The sequence below is a fragment of the Emydura macquarii genome, unplaced genomic scaffold (assembly GCF_026122565.2).
Source record: "Emydura macquarii macquarii isolate MOO-44397 ecotype Brisbane River unplaced genomic scaffold, CSIRO-AGI_Emac_v2 contig_2246, whole genome shotgun sequence".
Taxonomy (NCBI): Eukaryota; Metazoa; Chordata; order Testudines; family Chelidae; genus Emydura; species Emydura macquarii.
In genome coordinates this window covers 2,770,727-2,787,375 of record NW_027132383.1, presented here as the reverse complement: position 1 = coordinate 2,787,375, position 16,649 = coordinate 2,770,727, and the positions used below count along the sequence as shown (strand labels likewise).

The following is a 16,649-nucleotide window of genomic DNA, read 5'->3' as shown; positions in this document are numbered from 1 at the left end:
ATGGGTCCTGGATGTGGCTTGATAAGGTTGCATCAGAGAACTTTCAAATAAACAAACAAAAGTCTCCGTGTATGAAAGCATCTAAGCATGCAGAGACTTAGCTAATTGTCCCATTCTATTGGATTTTATGTCAAGGGTGCTAAGAAGGGGACTCTTAGGGGGTTCCTTTCTCTCACAGATAACTAAACAATTGATTTGTAAGCACACAGGATAACAGGGTTATAAGGAATAGCCAGCATGGATTTGTCAGTAACAGATAATGCCAAATCAACCTAATTTCCTTCTTTAAAAGGGTTACTGGCTTAATGGATGGGGGGAATAGTAGAAATGATATAGCTTGATTTTTAGGAAGACTTTTAACACTATCCCACATGACATTTGCATAAGCAAACTAGGGACAAGTGGTTTAGATGAAATTACTATAATGTGGGTGCACAACTGGTTGAAAGACCACACTGAAAGAATAGTTATCAGTGGTTTGCTGTAAAACTGGGAAGATGTGTCTTATGGAATCCAGCAGGGTTCAATCCTGGGTCTGGTACTACATTTTCATTAATGATTTGGATAATGGAGTAGAATTTGTTTCATAAAATGACACCCTGTAGAAAGGGGTTTGCAAGCACTTTGGAGAGTAGGCTTAGAAGTCAAAATGATCATGGCAAATTAGAGAATGATCTGAAATCAACAAGAGGAAATTCAATAATGACAAGTACAAAGTACTACATTTAGAAAGGACAAATCAAATGCACAAGCACAAAATGGGGAACAACTGGCTAGGTGGTAATACTGCTGAAAAGGATCTGGGGGTTATAGTGGATCACAAATTGAAGGTGAATAATGTGGTGCAGTTGTGAAAAAAGCTAACATAATCCTTGGGTGTTACAGGAGTGTTTGTATGTAAGAGATGGGAAGTAATTTTCCCACTCTCTTTGGCACTGGCGCAAAGCCTCAGCTTTGAGTACTGTGTCCAATTCTGGGCACCATGCTTTAGGAAAGATGTGGGCAAATTGGATGAAGTCCAGAAGAAAACAACAAAAATGAAAAAAGTTTAGAAAAGCTGACCTATGAAGAAACGTTTACGAAAAAAAAAATAATTGGCATGTTTAATGTAACCAGAGCTGATCTGGAGAACAGAAGGGTGTGCTGTCTACCTGGTGCTAGGATACGAGATGTGGACCTGAGGCTGGAGAGGACATAGCGGGAGTGGGAAAGAATCCACTGATTGTCCTTCATGTTGGAACAAATGATAGGGCTAGATTCTTACTGAAACGAATCAAGTGAGATTATGCCAGGCTGGGGAAGACTATTAAGGAAATCAAGGCTTAGGTGATCTTCAATGTGATTCTGCCTGTCCCTAGAGGAGGACAACAAAGGCGTGACAAGATTCTGATGATCAACAGATGGCTCGGGCAGTGGTGCTATAAGGAGGGCTTTGGGATATATGGCCACTGGTAGGCATTCATGGACAGAGGACTGTTCTCTTGGGATGGACTTCACCTGTGTAGGGAGGGAAATGCACTTCTAGAATGGAGGTTGGCACAACTGACTAAGAAAGCTTTAAACTAGGAATTTGGGGGAGGTGGTTGGGAGATGCCTGGGTAATCTCCATGCCTGATTTTAATATTGAGCATGAGGAAAAGGAAATGAGAGGATATATCAGTGGGTAGGAGAATGGACATTAAGAGGAAGGGTGGTGTAGATACCAGTTTAATAGGTGATACTGGTGACAGAATGACTGTGCCAAATCATGTAAGGCAGTGTTTCCCAACCCATGGCGCGTGGGGGCTTTCAAAGTGGCCCACTGCTCCCCTCCCACTGGCTGTCACTGCCTAAGGAGCGCATTAAAAGACTGGTGCAGGCTTCTTGCTGCAGCCAAAGGGACGGGATCAGCAAGGAAGGAGGCAGCTGTGGGTTTCTAGTCCCTCGAAGGATTTGAATATTTCAATTCAGTTGCCAGAGAGAAGTCAACTTTTTTGTTCCTCTTGTTTCCCACTACCACTTCTAGGGAGAGAAGTCATAAGCTAAGTTTCAAATGAGAATAGTTAACTACCAAGTAGCATTTGCTATGTTTCTCACCTGGGACAACTCTGTTCTCTTGGACCAATTACCTGAGGAACTAAACATCTTGATAAAGGCCCAAGGATCTGAAGGTGGCCCTAGCATCCTCCCAAATATGGAAGGAGTTCTGTTTTTGCCACTAAATAGTCTGGATTCTTCAAAGGGTAAGTCTGGATTGCTGAGATGGTACTAAGTACAATAGAACACTGAAGCCACAAGGACCAGTGTGTGGAGGTGGCTTTTCCAGTGGACCAGGTTGTCCCAAAGGCAGATGCAGAATATATTTCCTGATCCAATGCTCCTTAATCTGACAGCCTAGATTCTAGCTGTTCAGACAACTTGAACTGTCTCTGAACTGTTTTGTTTTTTTCCTTAAAAATTTCTGGAGGTCAGGAAGCCTTTGCCCAGAAACCTTTGTTGTTAGAAGTGGAAATTGTTCTCCATCTGGGTAAGATTGAAGGAAAGTCTTCCAGTTCTTTTGTTCTGGGTTCTTGGTACTTGCTACATCCTGGCAGCTCATTCTTTCCTAGCTCTAAAAGAGTTCATAAGACTACAGTCTGTTTCTCCTCCTGTCTAGAACTCTTGCTCACCCTATTTCAGGTCTTTCCTCCTGTCTGTAAGCCACCCCCTCCTATGACTTAAATATGGTGCTTGCCAAAGTAATAGAACCACCATTAATGGAATGGTCCCCGCACAGTCTCTCACTAAAGACTGTGGTGATGGTGATTGTATCAACCTAGAGAAGCTGTGGGATATAGGTACTGATGACTGATCCACCATATATCGTGTTCTGCAGGGATATGGTGGTCCTCTGTCTTCCAGTTCCTCTCTAAAGGGATCTCTGCTTTCCACTTACACAGTTATGTTAATGGAAGGGAGGCTCAATTATATTGTTTACATGTTAAGTCTATGAGGTGATTTTTTTTTTTAAACATAAGTACCCGAGTTTAGGCTCCTAACTGTTAAACAAAAGGAATTCTTTTCCAGAGAATCCAACCACACAGATAATACTAAGCAAGTTATTTAGCAATGCGTTGGGAAGGGCTTAGCAAGCGACTTCAAAGTACAATTGCTACAGCAGTTTCTTAAATACATTTCACTCATCAAAATAGACTAAACTGGTTTAAACTAATCACCAAAAACAGTTTTTTGGCAGCTTGGGGAAAACAACTCCATATATGGTGGGAAGGAAACAGATGAGGGGAGTGGTGTCAACAGATAAGGAAGATACGTTGTGAGGGGCATGAAAACGTATAAGTGATGGAAGGCCTGGGCACAGAGAGGGGTGTGTGATAGCATGCAGGAGCAGCACAAGAGATACCTTGTTCGCTGCTTATTTAGGTAATCTCTGTGCTTGCAGTCCTTGGGTGTGTTCTGCATAGACGTCTTACCCTAACAGATTCCCTCCTGTTTGACATATCGAACTTGTGAGTGAGATACAGTCAATACTTCTAAATGTAATTATATTCGTGATTAATTTTGTGAGTGAGGGTGAGGGGCAAGGGGTCATAGGTTGGGGGAGGAGTATGGGTAAAACGGGGGGAAGAAACAAGGACTGCGAGGGAAGCGGCATTAGCAAGCATATATGTAAAATAACACATACACTCATAAAAATAAAACAAAGAGGGAAACAGCAGTGGCAGCCATTTGCAAGATGGTCTACCAGGTGATGGGGTCATAGGATGGACCAGAAGTTGAATCTTCCAAGCGGGTTATGATCTGGTTGGAGAGCTGAACTTACACGCGGCCTTTAACAATGTCTTTATGGATGGTGGCAGACACAGAGGCAGCAGCAAGGACTGCTTTAGTCAGCAGTTCCTTTGCTAGTTGGACGGGGGTATTGTCCAGATACAGATTGCCATACTACTAAGGAAGTGTTGTCATTCCAGTGAAGACACGGCTGGGCAGAAGAATGTCACCCAGGGTGAAGGAGTCTGATTTGCAGGTATATGGAAGAATTGGCAGGATTCTGTAGTGGGCCATAGTTGTAATGCGTTACAGTAGTGGTGAAGCACCACTGAGTGGCAGACACTTGGACAGCAGCCTCCGCATCCAGAAGGGGAAGGCTGGTAATAACCACAGGGGAAGAAATGTTCAGAGGGCGGAGAATAGAAAAAGAACAAATAATATAATCAGCAGTCTTTGTACAGCAATTAAGTCATCATAAGCATGCCGCCACTGGGGGATGGAGACACATAGCCAGAAGATCCTACTCGATAAACAGTATTGTTAGACACATAACTAACAAATTTAAAATAAAAAGAAGGGAAAACATGGGCGGGGATAGCGAGAGGGTATATAAGAAGAAAAGTAAAAGAGGGGGTGGAGGAGATTTCAAGGGGAAGGAGGGATGCAACAATTATCTGGACAGATACATTTGCCAGGTGTGCAAGGGCAGAAGAGGAGCGGGTGTGGGAAGGGGGGAAACCAAGACATATCTAGCATATTTTCTTTTAATACATTAAATAAATTATGAGCTAACATTAAAAGCAGGCTTAAATTGGGATTTAGTTATATTAACAATAATATTGGAGGGGTCTTTAATTACTGTATAGAGCTCATCTGTGGTTGCAGTGAGGGCATATAATAAACCAGCATTGGTGTGTTTTAGGGCCTCGGTAGTCTGGCTTTTGACCCAGTATTGTATGACCTATTCGCTTTGGCATTAAGTGAGTTTATTATGGAGTTTGTGCTTCTAAATAGCCCCCCAGCGTCACTTAGGGTGCCTCGCTTTTATTTTTTTACTGTGTGGGCGCAGACAGCATATTAGTGCATTAATAGCTTTAACTGTTCTTGTAACCACTGTACAGAATTAGGGTGATCAGAACATACATTTTGTAAGGGTGCAGTAAAATTAGACAAATCATATTTAACCTTAACAGAAACTATAATTACACTATGTTAAGATGTTTTATTAGATCCCAAATGGATAATACCATTAAGAGGGATGGCGTGGAGTGTAGGACAAGTGGTAGAGGGAGTATAACCACAGGTAGTTAAATCATAGCATTTTACGTTCGAGCATCCCAGGTGTCTGACTGGGTTTGAACAATGTTCTTGGCAATACTGTCCCTCCATTCCAGGCTTTTATAACAAAGGTGGAAGTTTTGTTCATCCTGCTCTGAGAATTACTTCCTTCCCAAAACTAAGTTGTATACCGTTTCCAAACCTGTAGCTTCAAATACAGGTAAAGTTTCCCAAACCGGTGGAACGACTGGATATGTTTTGGACATTAATGGTACTGGAGGCTATGGAGAAAGTGAGGTTGGCCCTCTTGAGGGGAAGGACCTTGAAGTGTTGTTTTTTTGTGTTACATTTCAAAAATGGAATACATTTGGCTGGGCCAGGTGGATACCCCCTAGTGTGGATGGGCGGACAGTCCTTAGGGTTGAAGTTCCACAGTTGTATTTGGCATATTTAGATGCAGGCAGTCGTATTCTGCTCCCGGGGGTGGGCAGAAGGGGTGAAGCTATGTTATAATCTGAGAGGTGGATGGGCCCAGGAATTACGATGGGTTTCTTTCTGGAAGGTAGGGCAGTAAGCCCCACATTTGGTTTTTTTGCCCACTCGCCATCTCCCCCCTTGGGAAGTTGCATGTATTGGCCAGCCTTGAGACAGGTGTCTTGCGTGATTTGGACTACGGGTGGGTTCCAGGAGTATGCAGTGTTGAGGCCCAGGAGAAGAATCATTATGAGGAACAACATCTTTCACCTGAAAAGACAAAATTAGTGCACAGGACACACATTAAATAGACTTATATATATATAACTTAATTCTGGTTTTATTGATCCAAGTTGGAATCCCTTGCACCTTGACAGAGATATCTGTGTGTGCTAACACCATGTATGGGCCTGAATATTTAGGCTGAAACAGGGCGAGATTGTAGGTTTTTACCATGACTTGGTCACCTTCCTGTACATCGGGCCAGGAGGGAGGATCACAAGGATCTTGATCAGCTTGTCTGTCCCTAACCGTCATCCTGAAGGGTGGCAGGGTCTCATTTAATCGTTTGATGTATTCCCGTGCGGTGTTAGACACCAGGTGGAAAGGAGCTGGAACTACACAGCCTTCTCCTAAGGACATTGTCATTCCAGTAAGGAGTTCAAAGGGTGAGAGTCACTCCCAATTCAACTGGAGTCTCATCAAGAGGAGGGTGGCTGACAGTTGCGGCAGCCCGCTAGTCCCTGAGTTACTAAAGTCTTAGTTAGTTTCTTTTTCAAGGTCTGATTTGCATGTTCTACTATCTCTGAGCTTTGGGGGTGATATGGGCAGTGGAATTTCTGCCTGATACTTAGAGCAGAGAACACATCTTTCATTACCCGTCCGGTGAAGTGAGTACCTTGGTTTGAGTCAATTGAACAAGGTAGGCCCCAGCGGGGGTAGAATTCATTAGCCAGAATTCGAGCTATGGTAAGGGCATCATTTTTAGCAGTAAGGAAAGCTTCAACCCATCTGGTAAAATGGTCAGTCATGACCCGGCAGTATTTTTTTCCTTTAGTTGGTGGAAGTGGTGCTATGAAATCAATTTGAATACTTTGCATTGGGCCTGTAGGCCTAGGCTGATGTCATATTGCAACCTTAAGCTTTTTCCCTTCATTACACCTAGCACATATAAGGCACCGTGTGCAGTAGTCATGCACGTCAGCTGACATTTTCGGCCACCACCATTTTCCCTTCATGTGGTGTAGCATAGCTTTTGATCCTGGGTGAGTTGGCAGATGGTAAAGGTCACAGAGGTGAGCCACAATTGCCCTGGGGGCCACAGATTGTTGGTCTTTAGTAACCCAGGTATTGGTGTTGTCAATTTTGCATGCATTCTCGATCTGTGTCCATTTTTCTTTTCCAGAGCATAGTTCCTGTATTTTAGATAACAGTATGTTTTAGGTCAGAGGTTTGGGTAGCTGCCACCGTATAGGCCCTTTGAGGTTTTACTGCATCCTCTTTAGTGGCCTTATCTGTAGCTGCATTTGCTCGGGAGAAGGGGTCATTGTTTTTGGCGTGTGCCTTGATTTTTACTACTGCTAATTTAGATGGGTTTTGAATTGCTTCTAGTAAACTTTTGATATACTCCCCATTTTTTAGTGGGGTACCGAACAAGGTGAGGTATCCCCGAGCTGTTTATGAATCCAGGTAGTCGTGCACAACACCAAAGGCATAGCGACTATTGGTATAGACAGTAACGGTATAGCCCTCAGCTAGTAGACAGGCGTGAGTGAGGGCTACCAATTCAGCAACTTGGGCGGAGCAGAAGGGGAGTAAAGAGCTTGAAAGGAGGCATGACCCCGAGAGGTCACACACAGCCCAGCCAGTATCGGGCTGTCCCATAGCATAATAGCGAGACTTTTTAACAAAAAGGGTAAGGTCAGAAGAGGGTAAAGGTTGCTTAAGAATGGGGTGTTCCGGGGAAAGGGTGTTTTCCGATAGGGGACACGAATGAGGGTCCCCTGAGGTTGGTATTAAAGTAGCAAGATTAAGGAGATTAGAGTGGGTGATGGTGATATGGGAGCTAAGAAGTGTGTATTCCAATTTAGACTATTGTGCTGAGGTGACTTTAGAAAAGCGGCCGCCGTCCAAAATGTTATGAACAGCGTGAGGGATATAAATAGTAAGGGGAGCCCCAGAAACCAGCAGGGCTGAAACAGTTATTGCCCAAGGCAGCTTCAACAGCTTGATTAAGGACAGAGGCTACAGGATCCAAGCGTGTAGAGTAATAGGCCACAGGGTGGTGCCTGTCACCATGGGCCTGTGTGAGCACAGCAGAAACATGACCCTCCTGTACATGTGTCTAAAGTTCAAATGGTAAAGAGGGGCGGGGGAAACCAAGTGCCGGAGTGAAGAGAAGGGCTGTTTTAAGCTCAGCCAAACAGTTATTATGCTCCGGGGTCCAAGGAATGGAATTAGAGGAGGCAAGGGCACTCTGAAGGTGGTCGTTAAGTGGTTGTGCTAAGGAAGAAAATGATGGGATATATTGCCTACAGAAATGTAAAAGGCCCATGAGTTTGCGTAGCTCCCGCACTGTGGTGGGGCGAGGAGCTGTGGCAATGTCAATCCACCAATTGGAAGTGAGGGCCTTGGAGTTCTGAGAGACAGTAAGACCTAGATATTGGACTGGCTTTTAACCCTGCAGTTACTAAAGCTTGCAAAAGCATCTGGAGAGCTGTCAGGTGGTCAGAGGGGGTAGGGGAAGCAAATAACAGATTATTAACATATTGTAGACAGGTGGAATTAATAGAAGACCAGTTAATCCCAGACAGGGCTTTGGCCATAACCCAATGGAAAAGGGTGGGACTATTGTGATAACCTTGGGGAAGAACTGGGTTGGGCCAAAGGTAAAGGCAAACCAAGGCTGAGAGTCTGGATGCACAGTGTCGTGGAAAAGATCACACAGCTTCTCTTTTAGGGTTGGATTGAGCAGAACTTTAATTATGACAAACACACAGGCAGCTATAGCTGTAGGGAAGTCCAGACAGCACATCCCTGTGCTGATCTCTGGAACTTCGCCTTGGTACAAAATACAGGTGACTTATATAGGTTTTTAAGATTCCTTTTTACATATAGATCGTATAGTGGAGATTCTGATACTTAACAGGTTATTTACCGCACGTAGGGTACTTATAACACACAATGGGGGTCTCACGGTGCCAGCATGTCTCAGTGATTCTTTTGGTGCCAGTGAGTCCCGAGTCACATACAGTCACTTGATATCTATCTGACAGGATATGGCTGGGTGCTATTACAAAGGTAGTTAACGTCTTACAACATAGGCCAACGATTTTGCATTTCTATTGTAGTTCTAAGACATCCTACCTGAATTTAGCATTTCTATCACTGTTCCAGTCTAAGGCATCCTGTCTGAATTTTTGTGATTTCACAACAGGGAGGCTTCAGAAGCCATTAGCGATATCTAACACATTAAAAATACAATGAGAAGGGTCAAGGCCTGAAAGGGCAACTGAAGGATTTGCGACCATGGGAGCAAGTTTATTAGCATATTGATTAACCATACGGTAGTCAACAGTAAGACGCCAAGAACCATCAGGCTTTTTAACAGGCTGGATGGGGGAGTTGGTGGGGGAGGAACAGGGAACTAGTATGCCCCACTGGTGTAAGGAATGTATAATATCACCTACTGCATCGCAGGCCTCAGGCTTGAGGGGATATTGTTTGGTAGGCGGAGGAAGTTGACCAGTAACCTGGATGGGAGGACAAAGGTGCTCAGGTACCAAACCGCAGGACAGCTTGTCTTCTGCCCAGACAGCGGGAAACCTGGAACAAAGCTCGTGAAAAGGGTTAAGAACATTCCAAGTGGGGGGTGCAGGATTAGCAGCAGCAACAGAGGAGAGTGATCATTTGTTGCACAAGGGTTGGACTAGATGACCTCCTGAGGTCCCTTCCAACTTTAATATTCTATGATTCTATGAAAGAGTGCACAAGAGCTTATTTGTAAATGTAACAGTACTTTTAGTGAGGTTTAAAGTAACAGAAAGATCAGAGAGAGCATCCGTGCCTAGTATGGTCCCTTCAGCATTTGGAGCAACATAAAAGATTGTACCCAAAAGAAGGAATTAGATTCAACGAGAATTGGATGGCTTTTATATGAGGTGATATGCACGCCACCCCTCCCTCCCCCTCCCAAAACAGTGACATAATGTTTGGTGGTAGAGAGGGAGAGATTAGTAATGAAGACAGAAGCCCCCGTGTCTACAAGCATTGTGCGTGACCGGCCCCCTATCCATGCTTGGAGGTATGGTCTAACGAGGTTTTTGTTTGTGTCTGGAGAACTGACAAGCAAGGGGGCCGAAATGTCCTAGCGATTCATTTAATTAATCAGTCTGACCTTTCTTTTTTTTTTTTTTAAACTCCGATGTTTATAGGGGCTAGCAAAGGAACGATTGGGGTGAGATACAGTAGCAGGAGGCACAGTATCAGAAAGAACTGGGCGTCTCGGGTAGCCAGCAGCCCAGTGTCTTACCCTCCACCCCAAGTATAGCGGGGGGGGGCTTTGCAGGGCCGGGGTGGGACAGAGGGGTGTTATTACGAGACCCAAAATGGCCGCAGCCCTGCCCTTGACTACAACCCTGCCCTCTGGTTGGGCAATTCTTCCGCACATGACCAGAGGCACCACAATTGTGGCAGGTCATTTTATTTCCGGTTGTTACTGCAGCAACATGGGGGACTTTATTTATTTATTTTTTTAGGCCTGTTTTGCTTCACATTTAGAAGCCCAAATACAGATTGACTCATAGTCAGAGCCTGGGTTGATATCTAGGTTAAGAGCTGTCTGTAGATGAGAGTTAAAGCTTTCTTTAACATTTTTAAAAATGCTTGGTCGGTTTTTTTTGGCTTTGCAATATTAGTATTGGCTGCATATACATCCTATTTACGTTTGCAATATTGGGCAGCGGTTTTATTTTTGTCTTGTATACAGCCAACTATGAGTCCCCAGTTTCCTGCACCGTTGGCAAAGGCTTCTTGGACTGTTTGCTGAAACGCAGTACACATGGTATTTATAGTCATTTTTGAGTCAAATTTTATAGTGCCCAAGGGCCATTACGGAACCCATCTGCAGTAAGTTTAGACCAAGACAATCTGGGGCATTTCGCTTTTGTAAGAATGTGTAGATCTCTAGGGTGCAAAGTATAAGTGGCTACCATCTGGGTGATCTTTTTTCAGAATTTGAGGTTTGGGTCATTAGGTTTTAAATCAGGGAGGTCTTTTAACAGAAGGCGAATTTTCTCGGTGCTGAGGGGAATGTATTTGTAAGTGTCCTGGCCAGTTCTGTTATTTCCCTGACCTACCCAGCATTTAGTTGCTTGGAGAGGGGCTAGGGGAGCACTGGCATCAGAACTTGGATTATAAGGGGGAGGCCAGCTATGCTGGTCACCCTCGGATCTTGCGAGTTCCCATTCTTGGACTCTTTGGACAAGATCCTCCCAGTTAATTTCAGCCAAGTTTTTGTTTTCAGGATTTGAATAATTCATCTGGTGCATGGCCGCAGCTATGCGGTGCGCGGAGGAGTTAGAGGCTTTCAGCTTTTCTTTTCATGGTGTCAATTTCCTTTTTTAAATTATTTACTTGATAGCTTAAGGCATTCTTTTGGGATTTCTCCAAATCAACAGATTTCCGGAGTATACAATTCTTTTTTTTACCTTCTTTCCATAGTTATAGCACAAAATTACAACTCCTTTCTTTAGCTTTCCCTATTGTTTGACTAGACCACTACAGCAAACTATCCCTTGTATTTATATATTTTTAATTTATCCTTAACTATTCCCTTTTGCCCTTTTTTATGTTTTTTAATTGTCAACAATCTCCCCCTCTGTGGAATTCCTTTTAACAATACAGCCAGCTGATTCCTGCGGTATAGCGTCTATACCCAGTGTTCTGCAACACAATCTCTGCCTGCAGAAGTCTTTGTGTTCAGTGTCCTGTAATGCAGTTTCTGCTCTCAGCAGTCTCTGCACTCAGTGTAGCTGTGGTGTGATTTATGCACCCAGCACCGTCCTGACCAGGGACAATTTCCTGCAGTGTCCTGTCCGTGCACTCAGTGCAGTCCTCCTGCGATTTCTCGCACCAGTCCTCCTGACTGTTTAAACTACAATATTGCTTAGTCCTCTTATCCGGATAGTTCAGACCCAAAAGGGGTGTGGAGGGAGCCTCCGGGAAAACCCAGACCGAGGTGCACGCTAGAGGTGGTAAGATAAAATGTACTCACCTCTATTCTTGGTTGCGGGGGTTCCCAAGCGTCACCAACTGCACCCTGCTCGCTGAGCCAGAATTGTTAAGCAAAAGGAATTCTTCTCTAGAGAATCCAAACACACAGATGATACTAAGCAATTTATTTAGCAACGCGTTGGGAAGGGCTTAGCAAGCGACTTCAAAGTACAAGTGTTACAGCAGTTTCTTAAATACACTTCACTCATCAAAATAAACTAAACCGGTTTAAACTAGTCACCAAAAACAGTTTTTTTACAACTTAAAAAAAACAACAACTCCATATATGGTGGGAAGGGGAAAGTTAAAAAAACAAATCTCAATAAATAAAAAATACATGCTGGAGGAGTATGTAACAGTAAGGAGGGGTGAGGGAAATAGTCTCAACAAATACAAAAATACATTGTAAAAAACATAAGTACGTATATGTAACAAAAAGCAGGGGCACAATAAAAAATGTGTAATAGCATACAAAAACAGCACAAGAATATCTTGTTCGCTGCTTATTTAAGTACTCTCTGTGCTTGCAGGCTTTAGGTGTGTTCTGCATAAAAGTCTTACCCTAACATAACTGTGGCCTAAATTTCATGCTGAGCTCCTGCTGTTTCCAGTATGGGTCACTTTAGGAGCCTGCCTAACTTGAGAGAGATGTGAAAACATTGGCCTATTAGTCTCTGAATAGAACTAAATTATCCTGGCGATCACCCAGACTATTTGTTGTTCATGGAGGACACTAGAGGTTGCCTAATTTCCATTCTATGTGGACGTAAGCTGGGCTCTACCACATGTCTCAAAAGTCTCTATTATAGTGAAATGTAAGGAAGCTTTCTGGATTTTTGTCCAGACCTTCATGCGGCAAAACTCTATGGGGAAGGAGTTCTGGCATTGTGCCAGTAGAATTTAGAAAGGAGGGAGTACCACCTGGCCCTGCTCCCAGCCCCTGCTGGGGGGAAGGGAGGCATGGACAGTGTGGGGAGGGGTGGGGGGTAAAAAGTTTGGGGACCACTGCATTAGGAAGACAGTCTCTGTCCCAGAGAGATTACAACTTTCTGACAGACATTAGGCGGGATCAGGGGTGGGGTCAGAGAGAGGGTAATAAGTTTTAAGGTTCTCTAGGGTGCTGGAGGAGTATGAAGATTTAACCCCCCAGATTTTGAATGTAGCTTCAATCCTTGTTGCTGTTCCTTTTTCTGGTGAATAAGGAGTTATTGATATTAACCCAAGTGCTGGAATATTTAAATGCTAGTAGGCAAGAGATGGTCCAGTTGGCAGTGACCACCTATGCTCATCTAGTTAAATAATGAATATAGAAGTCTCTTAAGAATGACAGGTTAAAGCAGGTAAAGGATAAACAAACTACTAGTCACAAGATATTGGTTAAAATATCAATATGAGCTTTTGGAAGCTTGTGTGGGGTGGATTTTTTTCTCTCTTAATGACTGACTAATTGGATTGTAGACTTGCTGATTCAGTGGAACTTCTAGGCATGGGCCTATCCTTGAGTCCTGTGTAGGCAAAATGCCCATTTACCTTTGTAAAAGCTGCTGCTTTGGTCCTTGAGTTTGTATGTTGCTAAGAGCTGGTGTGCTGCTGGAACTGCTGTCTGTCAGATGAGACATTAAAACCAAGGTCTAGTCCAGTTTTCATTAAATATCTTTTATTAACTCAGTGCTCTAGCCAGATTCTTCTGGCCTAAATAACTGCTGTTGTTGTTTCAGCATAATGGAGCAGCTGATATGGGATTCTTTTAGTAAAGAATTAAAGGAGGGTAATGCCAATCAACATGGTTTTATGGACAATCACACTAACTTGAAATCTTTTTTTTGGTGAGATTACAATTTGGCAGATAAAGGTAATAGTGTTGATGTGTAACAGACTTGGATTTTTGTAAGGTATTTGACTTGGTGTACTGCAAAACATTTTGATAATTTTATATCATGCTAATTTTCTTAACATGGCACACATTACATGGATTAAGAGCTGGCTAACTGGGACTTATCGAGCAGGTATGTTTCTAGTGGAGTCCTGCAGGGATTGTTCTTGGCCTCTCCGATATTTTAACATTTTTATGAATGACCTGGAAGATAACATAAAATCATCACCAATAAAGTTTGTGGATGACTCAAAAATTGGGGAAGGGGTTAAATAATGAAGAGGCTTGGTCACTGATGCAGAATAATGTGGATTGATTGGTAAAGTGGGCACAAGCAAACCATGCGTTTTAATATAGCTAAATGTAAATGTATACTTCTAGGAACAAAGAATGTAGGCCATACTCAGACCATGGTGGGGGACGGGGGACTATATTCCTGGGAAGCAATGACTCTGAAAAAGATTTCAGGGTTGTGGTTGATAATCAACTGAACGTGAATTCCCAGTGTGATGCTGTGGCCAAAAGGGCTAATGTGATCCTTGGATTACACTATATCCACTAGCTCACCCTTGTTCACATGCTTGTTGATCCCCTCAAAGAATTCTGTGACCATCTAGTCTGACCTTCTGTATAACTAAGACAGATCTTCTCCCAAATTCCTAGAGCATAACTTTTAGACAAACACCCAATCTTGATTTAAAATTGTTAATGAAGAATCTACCACAACCCTTGATAAATTGTTCCAATGGTTAATTACCCTTACTGTTAAAAATGTATGCCTTATTTCTGTCTGAATTTGTCTAGCTTCAACTTCCACAGCAAGTGGATCATGTTAGACTTTTCTCTACTAGATTGAAGAGCTCATTATCAAATGTTCCTTATGTAGATAGTTATAGACTGTAATCAAGTCACCCCTTAATCTTCTCTTTGTTAAGCTAAGAAGACTGAGCTCCTGGAGTCCGTCACTATAAGCCATAATTTTCCAGTCCTTTAATCTTTCTCATGGCTCTTCTCTGAACCCTCTCTAATTTATCAACATCTGTCTTGAATTATGGACACCAGAACCGGACATAAAATTCCAGCATGGTTGCACACAGTGCCAAATACAAAGGAAAAGTAGCCTCTCTACTCCTATTTGAGATTTCTCTGTTAATGCTTCAATTTTCAGAAAGCCTTTAAGGTCCCTTACCAAAGGCTCTTAAGCAAAGTAAGCAGTCATGGGATAAGAAGAAAGGTCCTCTTCTGAATCAATAACTGGTTAAAAGATAGAAAACTAAGGGTAGAAATAAATGGTCAGTTTTCAGAATGGAAAGAGGTAAATAATGGTGTCCCCCAGCGGTCTGTACTGGGACCAGAACTGTTCAGCATATTCATAAATGATCTGGAAAAAGGGTAAACAGTGAGGTGGCAAAATATGCAGATTATACAGAACTACTCAAGATAGTTCAGTCCAAAGCATACTGTGAAGAGTTACAAAGGGATCTCACAAGTCTGGGTGAACGGGCAACAAAATGGCAGATGAAATTCAGTGTTGATAAATGCAAGGTAATGCACATTGGAAAACATAATCCCAACTATCTGTATAAAATGATGGGGTTTAAACTAGCTGTTGTCTCTCAAGAAAGATCTTGGAGTCGTGGACAGTTCTCTGAAAACATCCACTCAGTGTGCAGTGGCAGTCAAAAAAGCTAACAGACTGTTGGGAATAGTTAGGAAAGGGATAGATAATAAGACCAAAAATATCACATTGCCTCTATATAAATCCATGGTACACCCACATCTTGAATACTGTGCAGATCTGGTCGGCCATTTCAAAACAGATATATTGGAATTGGAAAAGGTACAGAAAAGGGCAACCAAAATGATTTTGGGTATGGAACAGCTTCCCTATGAATAGAGATTAATAAGACTGTAACTTCTCAGCTTGGAAAAAGGACAACTAAGGGGGGATATAATAAAGGTCTATAACATCATTACTGCTGTGGAGAAGTAAATAAGGAAGTGTTATTTATTCCAACTCAAAACACAAGAACTAGGGGTCACCAAATGAAATTAGTGGGCAGCAGGTTTAAAATGAACCAAAAGAAGTATTTCTTCACAAAATGAACTGTCAACCTGGGGAACTCTTTGCCAGAAGATGTTGTGAAGGATAAAACTATAACAGGGTTCGAAAAAGAACTAGCTAAATTACTGGAGGATGGCTATTACCCAGGATGGTCAGGGATGGAAAACCATGCTCTCAAATGTCCCTAGCCTCTGTTTGCGATGGCCACTGTCGGAGGACAGGATGCTGGGCTAGGTGGACCACTGGTCTAACCCAGTATGGCCGTTCTTACGTTTAGAGTTTCTCTCCGGCCTAGGAAACTATGAAAAGGATATTCTCTTTTAGGATCAGAAAATTAATAATGATTGTATAATGTTGTGTGCAAGATCTGCAACGTTCCACACCAAAGTTGGTTATATTTCCACAATGGGCACAATGTTTCCTATACACAATTTGTAAAGCCCTTTGGGATCCTTTGGCTAGAAGGCACTACGCAACTGAGGGAACCTAGGAAGAAAAAGAGAAATCTGTGTTGAATTATTTGCTTGTTGGCCTTGTTGGAACTTGGTTCTCCACTTTTGACCCTGGACCACTTCTTTGGTTCACTTTGTGGACGGTGATATTTGATGTTCCTGTGATAAATGTATTGAATGGTTGTAGATAAAGCAGGAATGTTTCTGTGAGCAATGTGAAACTTACATGCTTCATTCACTTTATTTTTTATTTATTCCGCCCCTACTCCTACCCCCACTCCAGATGTAAAGCAAGCTTGTATTCTCTGAAATGGCAACAATCTGCCAAACAGACAGTGGGGTGTGCAACCAGTGTCATCTGCGCAGGATAGGCCGCAAAGCTTCTGTCTCCGGTGTTGCAGACGTTATCCAGTGAGTACTGTGTACGACAGCTCTTGGGGTGCACTGCTCTAGAATGAGCACTGCATGAACAGCTTGTAATTTACGG

General features: G+C 42.9%; 1 protein-coding gene across 1 annotated transcript in view; it reads left to right on the top strand.

Moving 5' to 3' along the window:
• Nucleotides 1-16,649, top strand: part of LOC137161083 (uncharacterized) — an 81,827-nt gene that overhangs the window by 3,478 nt on the left and 61,700 nt on the right. Inside the window, exon 2 of the mRNA XM_067560119.1 lies at nucleotides 16,446-16,573. Within this exon, the coding sequence (XP_067416220.1) occupies nucleotides 16,473-16,573 (101 nt within the window). The 5' untranslated portion in view covers nucleotides 16,446-16,472. The remainder of the gene's footprint in view (nucleotides 1-16,445; nucleotides 16,574-16,649) is intronic.